Source organism: Mytilus trossulus, chromosome 4 (genome assembly GCF_036588685.1).
Source record: "Mytilus trossulus isolate FHL-02 chromosome 4, PNRI_Mtr1.1.1.hap1, whole genome shotgun sequence".
NCBI classification, from domain to species: Eukaryota; Metazoa; Mollusca; class Bivalvia; order Mytilida; family Mytilidae; genus Mytilus; species Mytilus trossulus.
Window position 1 is genome coordinate 63,192,194 of NC_086376.1, and position 22,945 is coordinate 63,215,138.

Consider the following 22,945-nt stretch of genomic DNA (forward strand, 5'->3'; position numbering starts at 1 on the left):
GTGTGTATCATTATTTGTTATCCATTAATTATTTTGTATATAATTTAAGAGGTTAATATGACTTGTTTTATATTTTTCATTTATGAGCCTTTTGTCTGTGACTGCGGTACGGCCTTTGCTCATTGTTGATGGCCGCGCGGTGACCTATAGTTATTTCTGTGTCATTTGGTCTTTTGAGCTGTTCCATTGACAATCATACGATATCTTCTTCTTTCCTAAATAATTGATGCAAGTTATTCTTTAATGTAGTTTTAACAAGGATAGGCATTATTTTCGTGATTATTTTTGCCCGGGCGATAGTAAGGGCTAAACTAATACGAATATAATGCCTACACATGTTAAATCTACAATAAAGTATAGATTGCATCAATTATTTCGATTCTGAATAGGACAATTAAGGTAAATACTATGTCCGTTAAGTATAAATGTAAAAGCGTTTGTGTGACTCTTCCATGAACCTCCATTTTCTGTTTGTAAAGAATCAAACGGCTGGCACTGTAATTTTTCAGAAGGAGGAGTTTGAACAGCCAGCATGAACGGTTGTCGTATCTAGGTCAAATAATTATGTCAATTTCGGAATGCAACACATTACAGTCATAATAAATGAATTAGTAACATCATGTGCACCATTTAAGAGTTGAAAGCGCGTTAACCGACTGAGCTAAAGAAGTACTTCGAGTACCGGTGGAGACATGCGATTTTTCAATAAGAATCATACTCTCCGGTTACATTATCGCTCAACGATAAAAATCCACGGTACACCTCTAAAATGATTTATATGAAATTATTTGTTTTTTTAAAATAAAAACTGTCTACACCTTGAATCGAATTTTCGATCAAAACATATCTGTGTATTTGATACTAGTAATGAAAGTAAATTATCAAGAATACCAAACTGCACGGAAAATTCAATACGGATTGTCCTTTATCAGCAAGATACACGAAGATAAGGACAAGGACCTAATCATATTTTCGCTTTCACAAGGTAAATTTAATATTAATATATATTGCTGCCTATGAATAGATTTTGTTGATTTTTGAATTTATCTCGTCTAGCTTTATTCATATTCATGATTGGCTTCTTTATGTGGTAGAGAAATTAACATTGGTAAGTTAGAAATGTGTTTGTCAAGCAATATTCTAAACGAATGTTGCATTCAACCCCTAAAGCAAACGGTTCTCGTCGATTCTGTATCTAAATACAAATTAAAAAATGTATATTACCATACTACTTATGTTATAAGTTTGCATATGAAAGAACGTGATTTTGGGAACTTGCAAATAGAGCGTCTGTGCAATGAGCGTGCTAAACATAATGAAATAGGTTCCGTTTTGCAAGGACGATGATATTTTTATAGCTCTGGATTTACCTGTTTTTTCATCAAAGTTTTCAAAGGCTCTTATGGATTAATATATTTTTCTCGTAATTGTACATTGAAATGACATATAAGCACTAGCCATATGACGCCACCGTTCTATTTATTACCCTTCTTGAATTGAATGTCAATGTGACCGGTGTCGTCGCGATTCATTTTTGATTATAAATCGGTGCCATGAAGTGCTTGACATATCAATGTATTGATAAGAAACTTTGTAGTCTAATCCGACTGACCACCAATGTTGATCTCTAGATGGATCCGGGGTCGCAATTATGTTCCCAATATCAATTTTTAGTATTGATACGATAATACTGCTTAAGGTGCAGATAGCCTGATTGCACCAAAGGGCGAGGACGTTAAAACTACACTTCAACGTATGATTTTCAAGAACGAAAAAACCTTTTAAAAGACAAAAATCAATGATAACCACTGACTAAAGGGACATGCAGAATGTAGCGGGGTCAAACATTATTTTGGGAGGACTTAACTTCTTTACCTACATGAAAAAGTGTTGATATAGCTGACACAATAATATCGTTATAACACTTTTAGATGATTTTTTTGTATACAGATAATAAACAAAATAAACGTTTTATGATGATATTATGGCAAAATTGTATTATTAAAAATATGGATACCTCAAAATACCTATAATACGGAAATATTTTTTCAGCCAACAGATAAACCTATAGCTCAAAAATGAAATCTAACATCATGTTTCTTATGGTTGTGATTTTGTCATTTAGAGAGTGCCATTCCTGGTGTACAGCCGATCAAGTCTCAGGTAGTTAAATTTGTTTTGTATATATACTGAGCTACCTCTTATTTGTTATATTTACAAGAAATCTACCCGGAAATTTGTGTTTAATTATAGTCAATTGTGTGAAGATGTTAATATCATTGAAAATACACCTACTTCATGTAATTGCAGTAATTCCGAATATATTTATGAACCCATTTCCCATGTTATAACAGGAGATCTTAACATCGTTCAAGACCGAGAGTTAAAATCATTCCTCAGTAAAGGACCTAAATATCGTCCCCCGTCAATTATTAATTGGAATGAGTGTCGTAATATCATCCACGACTCACTCCATACTTACTGTATGAAATGTATAAAACGGGAAAAAGCTGACAAAAAATCTTTGGACTCTTTTTTTAATTCAGTAATGAAGATAGTTGATATACGTATTCAACATTTTAAAGAACATTTTACTATTAACAATAACCACAATAAACCTATTTCTCGTATCAAACATAAACTAAAAGAACTAGCCAAGGAATTTGTTTTTGTCCCGGCCGATAAAGCTGCTAATAGTATTATTATTGTTTGACGTAAGTTTTACATTGAGGTTCTAAAAAAAGGAAATCACCAATTCACCAACATTCCAACTACAATGTAACTCCATTTTCAGAAAACGAAATCTGTAACAAACATAAACTTTTAGCCACCGCTTTACAAGCAGAGCCAAATACAATGAAAGTCCCAACTATGTATTGGCTTCCGAAACTACACAAAACCCCTTACAAATATAGATGTATTTCGTCTTCAAGCCATTGTTCAACTACTAAGTTGTCTGTTCTTCTTACCAGCACACTTGGTACAATTAAAAACCTTATAATAAATTGTCCAAATAAGGCCTTCGAAAATAGTGGAATAAATTACTTTTGAAGTGTCAAGAACTCGTTGGAAGTACTTGATAAATTGCGTGCTTATAATCCATTTCTCAATCGGCTTCTAATCCATTTGTATCTTTCGCCAGGTAAAATTCGACCGAGTATGTTACGACTGCGTCCCGATTCTACCGAATGTAATCCGACAGAGATCAGACAGTGAACCGACGCTGACGGAAGTTATCCGTTTAAAAACTGTCGGCATAATCGGGATGACCAGGTTCTGTCGGAACGTTTTCCTATTGAGGTCTGCTCTATCGCATTTCAAACGGCTTTGTCTGGTCTCGGTCGTATTGTATTCAGTAATTGTCGGGACTCTGACGTGGGTATTATTGACGAATTTCGTATTAATGACGGGACTGTTCCGGAACGGTTTCGGCAAAAACGGTTCGCAATCCTCACAAGATCTGGATGCAATCTGGACACAGTCGGCAGAAAAACAGCAATAAAAATTTTCTCCAGATCATTCCCGTTCCAAAGGACACCGTCCAGAATACACTGAACATTGATAGGATTTTGATCCGATACAGCAGAATCTGTCACGACATAGGCACGATTGTAATTCGACTAGACTAAATCGGCTGAGTTTCCCCGAATGTTAAGCGGGGTTCACACATTGCCGATTATTACTCCCGTTTGAGATCAGACAGCGATACGACACGAAATGTGAAAAAGTCGGATTAGTATCCTCAATTATTTGGAATGTCCTATTGTTGTCTGAACCCAGTCGTTTTAGTTCGTTACAGATTCCTACTGGTCGGGAAGGGTCCGAATAGTTCGGCAAAGCACCCCGACAGTTAGGTGCGTCCCGTAACATTCGGGGAAACTCGGCCGATTTTGTCTAATCGGATTACAATCGTGCCTATGTCGTGACAGATTCTGCTGTATCGGATCGAATTCCTAACAATGTTCTGTGTATTCGGGACGGTGTCCCGTGGAACGGGAATGGTCTGGAGAAATTTTTCATTGCTGTTTTTCTGCCGATTGAGTCCAGATTGCATCCAGATCTTGTCGATTGCGCACCGTTTTTGCCGAAACCGTTCCGAAACAGTCCCGTTATTAATTCTAAATTCGTCATTGATACCAACGTCAGAGTCCCGACAATAACAGAATACAATACGACTGAGACCAGACAAAGCCGTTTGCAATGCGATAGAGCGGACCGTGATAGGATTACGTTCCGACAGTACCTGATCATCCCGAGGATGCCGACATTTTTCGAACGGATAACTTCCGTCAGGGTCGGTTCACTGTCTTGTCACTATCTGATCTCTGTCGGATTACATTCGGTAGAATCGGGACGCAGTCGTGACAGACTCGGTCGAATTTTACCTGGCGAAAGATACAAATCGGATTAGAAGCGGATTTAGAACGGGATTAACGGGATAAATTCGCTTGGAAACGGTTGAATATCGACGCTTCCTGAACAATATCTGATTGTTGTCGTGATTAAAAAAATGTTTTTACAAATTTTAAGTAAAGTTTGAATTTCCATCCACGATTCATAGGATCTTGATCAGAATTTTAATAAATTTTAATCGGGAATTGTCCTGTCAAGGACGGCAGTAAAAATCGTGAATGTGTGACCCCAGCTTTACGGGACGCACCTAACTGTCGGGGTGCTTCGCCGAACTATTCGGACCCTTCCCGACCCGTAGGAATCTGTTACGAAATTAAACGACTGCGTTTCAGACAATGATAGGACATTCCAGATAATTGAGGATAGTATTCCGACTTTTTCACTTTTCGTTTCGTATCACTGTCTGATCTCAAACGGGAGCAATAATCGGCAATGTGTGAACCCCGCATTACAGGTAATGTGCTTCTCCGGTTTTTGTTTGTTACCCAGGTTTGGTTTTGTCTTAATCGATTGATGACTTTGAACACCAATATACTACCGTTGTCTTTATTCTGTACACCTCTAAAACGATTAATATGGAGTTGTTTTTTTTTTTTTATTAAAAACTGTCTACTCCTTAAATCTAATTCTCGGTCAAAACATATCTGTGTATTTGATACTAGTAATGAAAGTAAAATATCAAGAATACCAAACTGCACGGAAAATTCAATACGGATTGTCCTTTATCAGCAAGACACACGAAGATAAGGACAAGAACCTGACCATATTTTCGCTTTCACAAAGTAAATTTTAAAATTTATTTTAATATAAACTGCTGTCTATGCATAGATTTTGTTGATTTTTAAATTCATCTCGTTTAGCTTTATTCATATTCATAATTGGCGTCTTTATGTGGTAGAGAAGTTTACATTGGTAGGTTAGGAATGTGTTTGTCTAGCAATATTTTAAACGAATGTTGAACTCAACACCTATAGCAAACGGTTCTCATCGTTTCTGTATTTAAATTCAAATTAAAAAATGCATGTAACCATACTACTTATTTTATAAGTTTGCATATAAAAGAACGTGTTTTGGGGAATTTACAAAAAAAGCGTCTGTGCAATGAGCGTGCCAAACATAATGTAATAGGTTACGTTTTGCAAAGACGATAATATTTGTATAGCTCTGGATTTACCTGTTTTTTCTTCAAAGTTTTCAAAGACTCTTATGGATTGGTATTTATTTTAGTCTTTATCATGTTTATTGTACATTGAAAAGGCAAATACGCACTATCCATGCATATGACGACACCGTTCTATTTATTACCCTTCTTGAATTGAATGTCAATGTGACCGGAGTTGTCGCGATCCTTTTTTGTTTATGAATTGGTGCCATGTAGTGCTTCACATATAAATGTATTGATAAGACACTTTCTTGTCTAATCGTAAGCACCAATGATGATCTCTAGATTGATCCGGGGTCGCTATCGTGTACCCAATATCCGAAGTTCAGTATTGATATGATAATGGGAGTTTCTGCATTACTTTTCGCTTTTGCTTTAAGGAATAACTGATTTTGTCGTATCAAGGTAATTCGTCCTCGAAATGTAAGTTGTGTATGTATATGGTCCACCTGTCACTATAACAATTTGCTCCATTTTTCATTTGTTATTACGTTCCTCCGGAAACGACTTACAACTGGTGTTATTCTTGCCTTGAGCAACACAACAGTGCAACTTGAAGTCAGAAAGATCACTCTCGTCCGGAGTTCCAAAAATAACTCTTTATCATTTTTATCATAGGATTTTTGCAGTTATATGTGTAATATTTGTAAATAGGGGAATGAATGATGTAGTTGCCAACGGTATAATCCAATTACAATTCGAAATTTTTATACGCTTCGATGTTTGTAGGACAATATTGTAGCGAAAAATAACAACTGCTTTTAATGATACTGCTTAACCCTCTCCCATTCACACCGGAACAGCTACCGGTGAAGCCAATTTCAAGATTTTTTGGGGGCATTTAGACTTGTTCCATCGCCATTTGATGACGAACAGATGTTGTGAAGGGCTTAAATTAATCCTTAAATTTTACCCCCTTTGCTCCATCGAGCTCGGTCAAGGGTGTCCCAGATCAAGGTAGCATTGGTATTTCAATGAATTTTCCCTTTATAAAAACAAATTTAGGCTGCTGATTGATTGAAAACGAATTAGACAAATAACTAGGGTCCAAGTTTGAAATCGGACAAAAAGAGCGTCCAAAATCTGTTATTTTGAATGTTACGGATAACTATATTTCAAGGCCTATAGCACGTTATGCGTCTTTTTGGTACGAGTTAACATGGTACGAGTTTCCGGTGGTACGAGTTAACTTGCTTCCCTGACAAATTAATATCGTTATAACATTTTTAGATGATTTTTTTGTATACCGATAATAAACAATATAAACGTTTTATGATGATATTATGGCAAAATTGTATTATTAAAAATATGGATACCTCAAAATACCTACAATACGGAAATATTTTTTTCAGCCAACAGATAAACCTCTAGCTCAAAAATGAAATCTAACATCATGTTTCTTATGGTTGTGATTTTGTCATTTAAAGAGTGCCATTCGTCGTGCACGGCGGAGCAAGTATCAGGTAGTTAAATTTGTTTTATATTATAGTGTTATTAACTGGCTGTTTCTGTATTGGCACTGGTATAGATTCAAGGTTTGCTGTATTGGCCTCGAGACCCGTAGGGTCGAGGCCAATACAGCTGACCGAGAATCTATACCAGTGCCAATACAGAAACAGCCAGTTCATAACACTTTTATTAAATGATTATAAGAGAATTAAAAACCGGAAGTGAACGTCCCGTATGAGCCCATGGGCCAATACAGCTTTTTTCTCGCTTTTTTCTGTATTGGCCCTGTTTTTTCCGTTTTAAAACTTTAAAAGACGTTACAAAACATTGCACATCATTTAACCTGTTTATTTTATGACTTTAATTTAAAAAATATTATACAAATGTTTTTATGCATAACATGGATCAACATGATACTTCCAAAGTTAAGTAATGGCGTAAGAAAATTGAAAACCGGAAGTGAACGTCCTGTATTAGCCCTAGGGCTTATACGGCTTTTTTCACGCTTTTTTTCTGTATTGGCCCTGTTTTTTTCCGTGTTGGCCCTGTTCGAAGAGCAATATTTAAGAGATAATTCATGGGGGCTTGAATATATCGTGATTTTACCACGGGTTGGCCCTTTATGACAAATATTTTACCCTGAGCGATTTATATAATATATATATAAAATATTAAAACTATTGTCGGAAGTATATGATAAAGCGATTAATACATGGCCTTTTCCATATCAGCCTGGGTATCATCCCTCGACCCATATCAGCGCCTCGACTCCGTCTCGGGATGATACCCAGGCTGATATGGAAAAGGCCATGTATTAATCTCTATGTATTAGGCGAGCGCCGATTTGAGAAAAAGCCTCTCATTAAGGTTTTTAATGCACCTATCTAATACGCAGCTTATTTTGGTATCAATTATAAGAAAAACTTCTAGAGCATACGGTTTGGTTGGTCGTCAAAGGTAGTCAAAGTTCACTATGGTCACGTTTCTTGTAAATCTCACGAGAACACGTGCATGTCGAAATACTTTGGATTATTCGATGACATTTAACATTAAATATATCGGCATTGTTGTCAATATATATTATTAATTTTTATCTAAGATAGCTTTGACTACATTCTAAAAAAAACATCGAATCAAAAAAAAAAAAAAAAAATATGTAAAATGAGTTTATTCGGAGTCATCTGTTCGACAAACCCTGAAATGTAAAAAAAAAATTACCATAATTTTTATGATTGTCAGTGTCAATGACTTATCAAAACTCTCATATGTTTTGTTTTTATAAATTCCATATACCTTGAAAAGATTGCGACACACATCGAAGCTCAATGATGGATAATAAATGTTTATAAAAATCTGCATTATTAAACGGTATTCCGGATCTGTGTCGTATTCATCCCAGACGCTCAATTCGCCCATAAATTTGAAACGCTGTATGATCCTGTATAGTATGACGCTCTTGGCGCATTTTAAAAATGTATCACGTGTTGTTTTCATTTTAGTTTTGCTACAGAAGTTATGTTTTAAATTTTCTGTTAGCTTATTCTCAGTCATGTTAAACATGCAGTAAATATTTTCTACTGCAGCCAATGTTCGATTTCATCTTTGTCATCAGCTCTTCCTGCTACATGCAATCGGGAAAAGTTTCGAGTTATATAGAACTTATTGACATTTAACAGAAGTTCGTTTATCTTTTAAGAAAATTCCCTTGGATGTACTTATAAAGGTAACTTTATACCAAAGGGAGTGACCAAAAGCTTTTACCAGCCTGAGTGTGTCAGATGCAGCTGTTCTGAAACAATGCATTCATGCTGTTCGTAAGTCTTTAGACTCTTTTTAAATAAAATCTTAAGATAAGTTTGAACAAAACATCTAGCGATTCAAAGTAGTGGTTGATTGCCAATGAGACAACAATCTTAAGAGACCAAATGACTTTGAAACTAGTAATCACCGTTCAACCTCTAATAGTGACCCAAACCCTTACAACATAGCAAACTATAAAATGTTTTGAATTAAAAAATGTAAGATAAATTTAGACGAGAAAAACGACCCAATTTATGTATTAAACAATAAATGGTATTCAAATATAATATACATCACCAAACGCCAACCATTGAGTTACTGGCTCCTGACTTGGGACAGGTAAATACAGAAAAAGACAAATTCGAACATTTTGGGGGAGTTTAATCTTCACACACACTAACTTTGGACTGTGTTGCAACAGAAAACCCAAGAACAGCCTGTACAAAACATTTAAGGAAAACAAATATTATTTATAGCAACAAACGATAACCCATGAATTACATAAAGGCAGGCATCTGCATAAAGTGGTGGGGTAAATCATTTTTAGGGTACGTGAGCCTTTACTCACCTTGGATATTGGTGTTACAACACAAGATAAACAAAAATATACAAAGATGGTCAAATAGGCGCAAAATTACACAAACAAATATAACAAAACACAAAAAATACACGAAGTAAATATCTTACAGTACTTGCCGTTACTCAAAACAAAAAACAAAAACAACCAAAAAACATGCATCTAGCAAACTTAAAGTATCAATCAGTACGGAATTAGCACGTTTAGTACAGAGAATTCACCAACAGTTAAAAAAAACATGATGTTGTGCAATGGCAAATGTTGCTTTTTTATAATTTTCCTTCCTTGCATAGCACCTTATACAGGAAATCCGACAGGCACTTGATAATTTGGGGAAGTCAAGCGAATTTTTGGCAGTTTGAATATATATTTTAATCTGTTGTCTGTTTGGTGTTGATTATTTGTATGAAGATTTCACCAGCTGCTCATTTGCAATGTATGCATAGAAATAGGCGATGATACCAAAGGTAGAATTAACACTCTTTTATGAATAGTGACCAACAATATTATGGCAAAAATTAAACAATAAAAAAAGCAAGCAGAAGACTTAAAAAGACTATATTAAAAAATATACACCTAAATAAAACGAACCCTCGACACGGGTAAGCAGATTCTTGTCAACATGTCGAACACCCATAGTATTAAACCGATAACCTTAAATTAACATACAGCCAATCATCATTGTCTATTCGAGTAATAGGCCTGTAAGGTAAGACATACATGTATTAAAAATTTGTATTTTTACATCATTTCAGAATAGGCATTACAATAACAAGTGTGGGGCCAGAATGTGAAATTGTTCAGGAAGGTTGTACTCAACGTGCAGTTTTGAAGTCTGATAGTAGTGAAGCATGTTCTACGGTTACTGCAATTGGCAGGTAAACCAGTTGGATCCTGATTCGTTATAAGTGGAAGTGTTGTAGTATTTGAAATTAAAGCCATGTTCCAGACAGTATGGGACTTTCAACTTAATAACAATGGATATTAGACTGTTGTATATATAATTAAAGAAATTGCATTGTGTTATTGGAATTTTTGGCTATAACAAGTTATTTACAACGTTATCGGTATATATTTGAAAGAGTAAAATATATGTCCAGCCTCATATGAGTTATTTCCTCGGAGCATAGTTCTATTCTATATTGTGTTATATACATAAATATGTGTCTATTATCTACTAAAATATGTGCTTTTGGGGAATTTCGTCTATTAAGTATATAGAAGCATTGAAGGTTAAACGGTAAATTTGATCCGAATACTTCAAGATCATAATTCAAATAATTACGAAACCCTTGAAAGGCTACTCTAATTTTTATCTGTGATGCCTTCATACGACGCACCAATTATTACCTCATGAAAAGCCAATTCATTAAATGTTCTATAGTTGAGCCTTCCTAGGTCCAGAATAGTAGTTGAATCAACACAAATCAACGCTTATACAATATACAATGCAAAATTCACTTTACTACCATCTGATTAATTAAAGCAGTCTTTAATAACCATTCAGTGATTGCAAACACTTTGATTATTATTCTTGGGTTATGCCCTTTTACAAATGGAAAAATTGAAGAATTACTTAGTTTCTGTTCTCTTTAACTTATGTTTGTCTCAACTAAATTTAGTGAAATGTGTATATAACGCTTATTACTTCTAAACTCAGTTTAAGTTCAATTTTTGGCAGCTTCACTTTTCAGTTCTTGATTTATGTCCCTTAATAACGTTATATGCTAGCGGGGGTATCATCACCATGACTGTATGATATTTTATATTTTAATATAATATGAAGTATTAAAATGAGTAGTTATTGTTGCAAATTTCATTAGAAATTTGAATAGAGATCATTTTTGGAATAAGGAAAAGGGGGAGGTGAAAAAGAATTGGGGGGGGGGGGGGGTAAATTTTTCTCATTTCAGATTTCAGAAATTAAAAAGAAAATTTCTTCAAGTTTTTTTTTTTTTTAAAGGAATAATATTCAACAGCTATGTGAATTGCTCAAAAGCCCAAAAACTATTTTAAGTTCATAAGACCACATTCATTCTGTGTCAGTAACCTAAGCTGTGTCAACTGTATCTAGCTTGAATGTTGTGTCAATACTAGCCTCAACTGTTCAGGTTTCGACAAATGCGATCCTTTAAAGCTGCACCCTGCGGAGCATCTGTCCAATTCATTTGCTTCTTTCTTAATTTGTGTGAATTAACATTGTTACAGTAAATGTTAATTACTACACTTTCATACCACAACAAATTAGTATTGGAATCCATATAACAAAATAAAAGGAATAATTTTGCAATACCGATTGAATACTTACATTTTTTTAGTTATTAGATATTCAGACATATTAAGACTAATTATTATAAAGAAGATGTTGATAATATCTGCCTGACATGCTTGAAATTCTATCAGATTATTTATAGACAGTTATGAGTCTTTGAAGCATGCTCACAAATGTTCATTTTCATTTTGGTCAATAATTTTCTTTGCTTTGACCAGCTTTGGAGGAGATGTAATCAAAGAATTGATATAAATCAGCACAGAAGTTTATTTCCTAGCTCATCTACACATCTAGCTGATCTAGTCCCAAGCATCATGTCAGGCATTGTCATTACTAAAAACCAATAAATGTATTCTAATCTGAGGAACAATTCGACATTTTAACCAGAAAATTACTAATGATACTTACGATCAACCACAAAGTAATATAAATAGAATCATACCAATAGTAGGCAAATACATATAAACAAGATGTGGTATGATTGCCAATGAGACAATTCTCCACAAGATACCAAATTGACACAGAAATTAACGACGACAGGTCACTGTACGGTCATAAACAATGAGCAAAGCCAATACCGCATAATCAGCTTTAAAAAGCCCCGAAATGACAATACATGTACATGTAAAACAATTCAAACGAGAAAACTAAGGCCTTATTTATGTTAAAGAAATAAACAAAAAACTAATATGTAACACATAAACAAACGACAACCACTGAGTTACAGGTACCTTATATCATGTTCTCAAATCTAGATATCATCTCCCATACAGAAAAAACACGTGAAAAATGAACCCATTGTGTGTTGCTCTCCTAGCTACAAAATGTATCCAAAACTAAAGATGTAGAACATATTCTATCATAATCATTTGGTAACTAATGTAATTATTGTCTCCTCCATACCCGTCTTCAACATAAACAAAACAACAACAAAAATTACACTTCTAATGCTCAGTTCTGTTGTCACCGTGAAAGACAGTTTATAACACCATATAGGGAAAACATGGAACTCCTTTTGTCATAAGATACTGTCAAACATCCAAACATACTATCCACACTCATTTGTGTCCACACTTGTATTGTATAAAATTATTGCTTCGATTGTATTGTTTGACCCTTATGAGTGTAATTTTGCAATAAAGATTATTAATTTATTACTCAGACACCAATGCCGAAAAGAAGCATATTCAATCCCAGTAAGATTAAATCAAAGTATCCAATGCCTTTATTAGTTTACAAATTGAGTATGGAACTCGTCTTGGTACATGTTAAAATTAAGAACCTAAATAATCATACACTTGACATGTTTAATTAGAGTTATTGCCCTTTGTACACTATATTCCTCAATGCCGGTTTCAGCATCAATTTAGGATCTTTAGCAAAGGTCATGACAGATCATTCTATTTTAAAAATAGACTACAGATGTATACATATGAATAGACATAGGACAAAGAAAAGATTATCTGTTTATTATTTATGTTATGAAATTGTATTAGCTTAAGAAATAGAATACACATTGTAATGCTCTTAAGAAGTGAATTTTGAATAAACAGATTGACTCTGAGGATAGCAACCAAGGATTTTCATAGTACCTCGCAGCATTCCGAAGACGGCACCCAGAGGTCAACTTAGTCATATTAAGTCTTCAATAACAGACAGGTAAAGCTGCTTTGCATATTTTTATTACGTATAACCTGATTTTGAAAAACGAAAAAAAGAAAGTAAAATCATAACTATTAACAATATGAATATGTATTTTTATGCTGTTTGTAAATTTCCTTGTTTGAATGGTGCATGCACATGTTCCAAATTTAAATAGGAATTCAGGACAATGTAGTTACTTACATCTGCTCGACATTTGTGTATTATTAACAAATATTTTTGGTTTATTTTTATAATTTTGATATGTCTCATGTCAGGAGTAATCATGGTATGCCTTCTTAACAAAATCGTAAGTTAGTATTTGTTCTCTCAACATGTTCAATGTGGCCTTTACACATTCCACAAATTAACATGATTAAGGACATTATTAAAAATGATCAAAATAAAATATAAACGACTATATATATATATATATCTTATATGTATAAAGTGCGACTCATAAGTTTATAATTTAACGTGTTTAAGAATAAATATGAAGAATATTCCTGTCCCTGTTTCCTTCAATGGCGGATCAAGGGGAGGGTCTGGAGGTTGGAATCTCGTATTTTTGACGATTAATGCATATTATAATGTATAAATGTGGTTGGCCATCCTCCCCCTTTATTCTGAGTTGGCAATCTTCTATTTTAAAAATAGGAAAATTGTATAATGAAACTATATATTAATCTCGATAAATAGTGTATGTACGAATGCCTTTACACATTTTTCTTTGGTACAAGAAGATAACAAAAGAACTTAATCAAGAAGCTATGTAACCTTGCTATGTTGGTATTTTAATCACGAACAGATGTTTGCCAAAAATACATAAGCTTCAGATACTTTAGCATTTCGAACGACCATCATTCACAATTAAACTCCAGTCTCTTTGGTATTTGAAATATACTTAGACTCACATGAATATTAATAATGACCAATCACAATGCTGAGGTATGACTGATAAATGTGCAAGTATCACCCAATATCTAAATGAAATGCTATGTCATGTATGTAGGAATAAACAAATATAAAATAACTTGCATTATAAAGATCGATAGATATAATATTTATCATGTTTATCTACTTGATTTATAAAAAAGTGCTCTTTAAATATAATTGTATGCATTTTTCAAAATATGAAACAGGTCAGCAGTAATTTGACAAAAAAATCCATCATTGCAAAAGAAAACCTTATTTCAACTGTGGAGCGAGAAAATGTCAATTATATTTTATGAGGCTTTTCACCTCCTTTCAACGTAGATAAATTAAGTGCAGGTGCTCTATACATGAGTATTGCATGGATGCATATATAATGTACCATGTATGTGTACCATAGTTACAATGACACCCTCTGTAGGAGACTATTAAGCAATCAACTAATAAATTTGAGGTCGATTTCACCAAAAATTTACGACTTCACAGCTATTTTTGCATAGAAACTATGTCTGTATCAAAAATCTGTAGTACTGGAAATCTACTTCTAATATTCAGTACTCACTATTTTGTGACTCTATAATTATTGTAATATTAAGGTACCTGTATTTTAAAATACTTGATTTGTACTTGGAAAATTTAAGTACCACATATGTTTGGTTACAACGTTATATTTTTTAGCATTTTGAAAGTATATGTCTATTTCAAATCTCTTAAAATTATGATTTTCAAACATGGAATATTGTGATCGCTTTTGGTATCATTTCTGTACCAAAATTTTTAGTACAAATGAAGTACTGTAAAATACAGGTACGTAAATAGTACAATAATTTTAAAGTAAAGAAATAGTACTTAATATCAAAGGTAAATTTTCAAATTTCAAGTACAAAAAATAGTACCTACGCAAAATTGGCTGTGTAAGATTGATCATAAGTATACTGGGGCCTGTTTATCAAAAATATCCTAAGTTTCGTCCTAAGAATTTCTTAGGACAGGATTTAGGATAAAGTTATGACCGACTTAGGACACGTCTCAGCATGCACATCGAAGCTATCTAAGGAATATCTTAGCTAGGACGTCCTAATCTATGTCCTAAGTATTGGCGGAAAAGAAAAAAGAAATGAAAAATGAAAAAATAAAATACGATATCATATTTAATCATTTTTTTTTTAATATGGTTAACTAGAAACTTATTATTAGTTTTAAATTAAAGTTAATAAATATTTTTTGCATAATAATTATACATCTAAACTGTTAAAAACAAAACATTAAGACACACATTATAACTACGTATTATATAAAAAAATAAAAAAAATAAAATGTAATCTAGATATATATAATCGGTAAAAATCATTCCGTGTTTTTGAGTGAGTTGAATTCGTAGTGTCACGGATTCATTCTTTCGAAGGCAAATATCGTGCATTTATCATATAAATACGAAGAATTTCAACTATATGACTACTGCTTAATTTAAAAGTGTGAAAATGATCAAAATACGAAATTCAAATATATCCTAAAATTAGGACCATCCTAAGACCATCTTAAGACACCTAATTTGGTATTCTTAAGTAAGGACAATTCATAGGATTTTTTTAAATTGTGACATGTTTGATAAACCCACTTAGGACTAAGATGTGTCCTAAGTTAGTCTTAGGACACGTCCTAATCCTAAGAGAGCTTCGATAAACAGGCCCCTGATTTATGCATGAGTTAAGACAAATCTTAGTTGTTACTTTTTTTGTGAAATCGACTCTAGAAATTGATCTTTTGTTTTTTACTGATACTTGTTATCTGTTAACTGTTGTTTATCTCACGCAAAATGTTGTTCTGGGGCCGTGTCAATGAAAGTATCCTAGGATATGTCCTAACATAGGTCTTAGGACATTATTTAGGATGGTCTTATGACGTGTCTGAGACATGTCTTATGATGTAAAACAAAGCTGTCTTAGGACAGTCCTAACTACGATGGTCCTAGGACCATCCTAACACATTTATTTAATTGAAAGTATATGTAGAGATTTGTATGACATAGATTGAATTGTATTTTAGAACATATATGTAAAGAGAGGGAGAATGACTCTTATATAGAAAACAATTAACGCAAAATTTAAGTTAAAGTTTTTACAGAATACTAATTAATACTTTATTAAATATGATAAAAGATATAAATGAATTAAATACGAAAACAAAAGTAAATGGTCACAAAACCCTGTGATATTCGTGCTGCAATTTTAGTACATATTACACTAGTTTTGTCCGTAGGTTCACTCGATTTCATGTATAGAATCAGAATTAGGTAAAAATAAGAAGGAAACTTTTTTTCCATATTTGAATTATTTAAAATATCAGTGTTGCTTATGCTGATAGTATTGTTTAGACTTAAAAAAAAAAAAAGGCAGCACGAAACAATTTATTATAATACAATTAAATCTTTAACAAACATTAAACAATATATTTTTTTTATTAATTTTATCTAATGATAGTTTAATATTGTATTAGTATAGTTTTAGTATTGAATTAATGACATATTTGTTGTTTTATAACGTTTTAGGACGATGCAACCTTTAGGACTATCCTAAGACACCTAATTGTATATCCTAACTTTAGGACCAAATTTAGGACGTATCTTATTTTAGGAGACTTTCGTTAACCCGACTTAGGACTAAGACGTGTCCTAAGACCATCCTAAGACATGTCTTAGTCCTAGGACAGCTTCGTTGACACGGCCCCTGGGGCCGGTTTCACGAAGCTATCCTAAGACATGTCATAAGACATATCTTAGGACATGTCTTATGATCCTCTTATGACTATCATAGGACATATCTCAGACCTCGTCTCGAAGCTGTCTTAGGATGATCTTAGCTAAGACATCCTAAACCTGTCTCAAGTTCTTTAAATTTTCAAATATAAATATGATTTACGGAAAAAAATCATGTAAATGTAGTATGTCTTACCATAAATTATTCTAAACGTATTGATCAATATATATGACATAATTTGCAAAATAAATATAAAAAATGGAAAAAGTCATTTATTTATAAATTATCTTCAAACAATACATCAATATAAATATGAAATTTTTAATGAAAATTAAGAAAATAAGAATATAAAATGATAATTTTTTTGGTACAAGTGAGTTGAATTCAATTTCGACTTTATTGGTTATAAAAGGTTAAGGGATAAAATCGTGCAATCTTGATATCAATTATACATCGAATTTACATTGTTGACAAATCATGATAATCCGTCAATCTAGAAAAATTACGTTAAAAGCAGGAACAGAAGAAAAGATAATTAGATGATAATAAGAATTTTTTTTCAAAATTAATATAAGAAATAAGTGTAATTTGTATAAATAAACGTATAGCTATCCTCAGACCATCATAAGACACCTCTCGCGTTGTCCTAACTTTATGACCAACTTTAAGAGATGTTCTAATTTAGGACCACTTTGTGAAACCCACTTAGGACTAAGATATGTCGTAAGACCATCCTAAGACATGTCATAGTCCTAAGACAGCTTCGTGAAACTGGGCCCTGTATTACAGTTAAAAAGAAGGTTAACTTGAATATAACTCGCAAACTACCTTTTTTATATTAAAAGAAGAAGACTCATTATAATAATTTAAAAACAAGATAAATGTTTGTTATTTTTCATTATATTTTTTTCTTTGAATAACGATTAAACGATGTATCCTTACATTTTTTTAACTTACATAATTCGATATTAATACATATTTTATTTGATTTTTCTTTCAGGACTTTTTTTGGACTGTACAGTTGAACAATTCGATTAGATCGAAAAGCAAAATAGATTTCACGAAAAATGAATACATCAAATGTTAAAATAACGAATAGTATATCCGAAAGGGAAATAACTCTGACAGCAACCGCGGAAGGAACAAATCATTGTGTATTTACCGATGACATTTTTGAAAAGAGGACACGAGTTCAAACTAAAACTGTTGAGTTCAGCTCCAAAATATTCTCTTGTGTTACGTGTAAAAAACAATTCAGAAGTAAAGAAAATTTAAAGACACACATGAATAGACATCGTGGGTTAAAGCCTAACATATGTGATGTATGTAATAAGAGTTTCTTGGAAAAAGGCGACTTGAAAAAGCACATGCGAATACACAGTGGCGAAAAACCTTACAACTGCGATATTTGTGGAAGAACATTTAGTATTTCAGGTAATTTGTCTAGTCATTTGAAAAGACATAAAGGTATAAAAGAACATAGTTGTAATGTATGTGCAAGGCGTTTTAAAGTCAAAGGTGATTTGACTTCGCATATGAGAATACATAGTGACAAGAGACCATACAGCTGCAAGACATGTGGTAAAGACTTCAAATACCATAACTGTCTATCAATGCACATGCGCACACATACTAATTACCGCCCATATGGTTGTGAGATATGTAGTAAAAGATTTAGTCAAAAAAGTTATTTAAAGTACCATTTAACAATACATACGGGTGATGTAGGTGGAAAACGTTTCGCGTTGAACACAAGCAGGAAAAGCCTTACTAGTTTGGAAAATCATCATAATGATGAGAAAAAATATCGTTGTGAAGTATGCGGTAGATGTTTTAAGCTTTCAATCGAATTGAAGAGACATATGAAAACACACGCGGGTTATGCTAAACCATATGCATGCGATGTATGCGGAAAAAAATTCAGGCAGAATGCTTGTCTTAAGATTCACATGAGGACCCATACTGACGAGAAACCTTACAAATGCATCGTGTGTGGTAAGACGTTTAGACAAAGCAGTAACCTGAACACACACTTGAAAACACATACAGGTAATAGATATTATAAGTGCGATATGTGCGATAAAACCTTTAACTCTCCGGGAGTATTGTCTTCTCATATGATGATACATACGGGTGAGAAACCTTATACTTGTGACACATGTGGTAAAGATTTTACTGAAAAAGGCCACCTGACTTCTCACATGAACATACATTCTGATTATAAGGCTTTTGAATGTGAGACTTGCGGTAAAAGTTTCCGGTCAAAACCCAAATTAGTAAGCCACATGAGAACACACACAGGCGAAAAACCATTTAAATGTACTGAATGTGGTAAAAGTTTTGCTGAAAATGGGGCATTAACAATACACAAAAGAACACATTCCGGCGAAACACCATACGAATGTGAAATATGTGACAGAAAATTCTCACATATAAGCAATTTACAAAGGCACGTTAAAAATACCCATAATGGTGAGAAACGCTATCCTTGTGATACGTGCAATAGAGCTTTCGGAGACAGCAATCAGTTAAAGAGACACATGATAACACACACAGGTGAAAGGCCGTACAGGTGTGATACGTGTGGTAAGAGATATGCAGATTCTGGTGGTTTGAAGCGTCACATAGGAACACATACGGGCATTAAACCCCATAGCTGTGATGTATGTGATAAAAAGTTTTTAACTAAGTATGAGGTGACTATTCACCGGAGAGTACACGTTGGAGACAAGCCATACACGTGTGAAAGATGTGGAAAAGGATTTAATCAACAAACACGTTACAGAGATCACACGAAGAACAAATGCATCAACATTTGAATTATTAATTTATATAAGGATATTGCATGATAAGTTTTTCTCAGCGAAGTAGATGGTGACTAGTGATTTATCCATTTAGTCTGAGCTGGACAATGATCTGGGTCGAATAAGCAGTATACCGCTGTTCGAAATTCATTAATCGGAAGAGAAAAAAAAATCTGGGTTACAAACTTAAACTAAGGGAAACATTTCAAATATAAGAGAACTACGACACAACAGAAACACAACATTTAAATGTAGAACGAACTATAACATAGCGGTGGCCATTTTTCTGCCTTAGTACAGGTCATTTTAAGAAAAAAAATGGTGGATTGAACTTGGTTTTGTTGCATGCCCAACCTCCCACTTTAATGACAATGTTAATTGTAAAATCATTTTAGAGACGACACGCTGCAAAATGTCACACTCGTTCTGTTCTGAAGACATATTGAATAGTTCTATTTTATGCATTTCAAAATCCAGCATTAACAAACCATTTATAATATATTAAAAAAAAGCCTTAGTATCAAATCGTAGATGGAAATGAAAAACAAACCTAGTTTATCATAATTTAAAAGCTTTTTAAGGTAGATAGAGTGTCTTCCTCCATTTCGGATTTTGAAATAAAAGAAAACAAGGTCTAGATTTTTGACAAAATGTGCAAATGAAATTAGTAGGTAATTCATGTGTAAGAATTTTCATTATGATATAGATAAAGCCATGTTTTATCATATTCATGGTTGTATTTCACAAAAAAACAAATACTTTTGTTTGATTCAATTTTTTTCCAACTTTGCCAAAAAAGGGGAGACAAGCAAGGGCAAGGGTAGATAGTGTTACTTTTACAATAGAATGTGTTAGGAATTTACCCATTTTATTATGAAGCAGGAAAACGAGTCCGGTGACCCCATTGTTTCTTCTTCTTATCTAAAAGAATAATATTTGAGCTATCTTCTCATATTTTATCTCAAATTCTATGGTGTAGATTTCGTTTAATGACCGAAAATTGGGTTTTCCATGCATAATCTATACAAAATTTGACAATTTGTAGTGTGAAAATAAGTCCGGTGATCCATTTTTTTTATTAATGTTCTTAAACAAGCAGGATTTAAACTTCATTTTGGCAAATTATTAAGAAATTATATGGATTATAATTTAGACACCCCATCTACCTTAATTACGTGACTTTCTAAGATAACAATACGAATTCTAAAAATCTGGACCTAAAATAAGGCATATAGGTACAGTTAATGAACATATAAGCAACTATATATATTGCCAGAAGTCTCATTTATATGCATATATGTTCATTAAAAATGAAGGTTAGCTTCAACGTGTGTTAAAAGAGGTTTGAATAAACAAGGCTGAAGCAAACGTGACACTGTGATATGTATATATATTTGCGACACTTTTTATCTATAATACTAAAATAACGAGGTCCAATTTGTCAGCCGTCATCGGGTAAAAAAGACAAATCAAAGAATTCAACTTTATACATACCCGTGGCCAGGGGGGTTCGGACGACCCCCCTCCCCCTTGAAAGCAAATAAGCACTGTGAAGGTCAATGTTCTGTTCGAATTGTGACTGTTAAAGTCGAGTTTGTGAGTCAAACGAACCCCCCTTTGGAAATTCCTGGCTACGGGCCTGCTTTATATATAGCTAATATAGGACAATTGTGTAGATTAAAAATTATACCACTTCAGACCCTTTTGTTCTCCACATAATTAATATTGCCAATAATTAAAAAGTTCCGGGTCGAATCCGGTACCGATACCAATAGTATATTCATATGTTACCTAACATTACCTTATCTGTACGTTCCGCATCTGACTGGCGCACCACCAAACGGTGTATTTAGTATTTTGCTATATGTATATACACGGGTCATAATCACAGGGTTGACACTACTAAATTCAAGCATTGTCAAATGGTTCCCTATTGTAGTAAGATTTTCTAAGATAACAATACGAATTCTAAAAATCTGGACCTAAAATAAGGCATATAGGTACAGTTTTCATTTTTTTAGCGGGCATGACGTAAAACAGCGAATAAAAGAATTCAACTTTATTTATAACGAATATAGGACAATGCTGTTGAATAAAAAGCACTCTATTCCAGAACATTTTGTTTTCCAAATAATTAATATTACCCATTAGTGATAGGCTCCAGGTCGACGGGTTCAAACAGAAAGAGTTTTGAAAGCAGAGAAAACTGTGTATCTTATAATCAGCATGACTTATAATAAGATGACAATTCATGGTTATATAATTTAATTCATTCACGGACCCGCGATATCACGGGTGTGTTCTTGTATTTATAAACTACTCCCACTACTAGCAATATGATGCTAGGTTGTTTTAATACATCTTTAGACTGTACTGCCTACTTATGACTCGGTCCTGAGTGTAAATGGTCCTTCAACTATGTGGGAAAAAAATTATAAGGCCTATCTAGGCTTATCAATTTTGAAACTATATTTCATTGTACATATTTGAAATTTTTATACAACCACAGAAATTTTTGCAGTTGAAATACATGTAGGTATCCTGTCGTCGTCTTCCCAAGACGGATGGTTTCCAGATAATAACTTCAGTATAAGTAAAAAGGAAGCCATTAAATTATAACATAATATTTATAATCATAAAAGGAAGCTTGGGATTGTTTTGGGGCGGTTATATATATATAGTCCTTAAGGTTTATGAATAAGGGTTCTAAAGGTGCCTAAAACAAGCATTAATCTTGTGTCAGTACAAAAAGTTGTGTATAAGTATTTCAATTGTTCTGAAACTGTACCATAATATTTAATACCATAAGTAGAAGTTTGGGGTCTATTTTGTGGGTTATGGGGCAAACAGTCGAGGAATTGAGGGCCAAAAACAAACATTTTTGTAGATTCAAGACAATAAATTGGAGTTATCTTTCTTTGTCCAGAATAGATATAGGAAGATGTGGTGTGAGTGCCAATGAGACAACTCTCCATCCAAATAACAATTTAAAAATTAAACCATTATAGGTTAAAGTACGGCCTTCAACACGGAGCCTTGGCTTGTTGAATTAATATTACCTAAAACCATTGCTTTATGAAATCTTCTTTGAAAATTGGAGTTATCTTTCTCTGTTCAGAATAGTAGTTGAATCGACTT

General features: G+C 33.3%; 2 protein-coding genes across 3 annotated transcripts; both read left to right on the forward strand.

Annotated features, from left to right (window-relative positions):
* The first annotated feature begins 2,088 nt into the window (after positions 1-2,088).
* LOC134714086 (uncharacterized) lies at positions 2,089-10,367 on the forward strand. 2 transcript variants are annotated; one of them, XR_010106485.1, is made up of 4 exons: positions 5,913-5,998; positions 6,928-7,038; positions 8,721-8,838; positions 10,157-10,367. XR_010106485.1 is itself a non-coding variant. In XM_063575333.1 (3 exons), exons 1-3 carry the CDS (start codon positions 2,094-2,096, stop codon positions 10,281-10,283), a joined length of 315 nt encoding a protein of 104 aa, XP_063431403.1. In that variant the 5' UTR covers positions 2,089-2,093; the 3' UTR covers positions 10,284-10,367. The 2 variants fall into 2 exon arrangements, 1 of the variants encoding a protein (XP_063431403.1); XM_063575333.1 differs by lacking the exons at positions 5,913-5,998; positions 6,928-7,038 and adding an exon at positions 2,089-2,163.
* Positions 10,368-18,070: 7,703 nt separating this feature from the next.
* On the forward strand, positions 18,071-19,822 carry LOC134716727 (gastrula zinc finger protein XlCGF57.1-like). Its single transcript, XM_063579729.1, has one exon. The coding sequence runs from the start codon at positions 18,071-18,073 to the stop codon at positions 19,820-19,822; it is 1,752 nt and encodes a 583-aa protein (XP_063435799.1).
* The last annotated feature ends 3,123 nt before the right edge of the window (positions 19,823-22,945 follow it).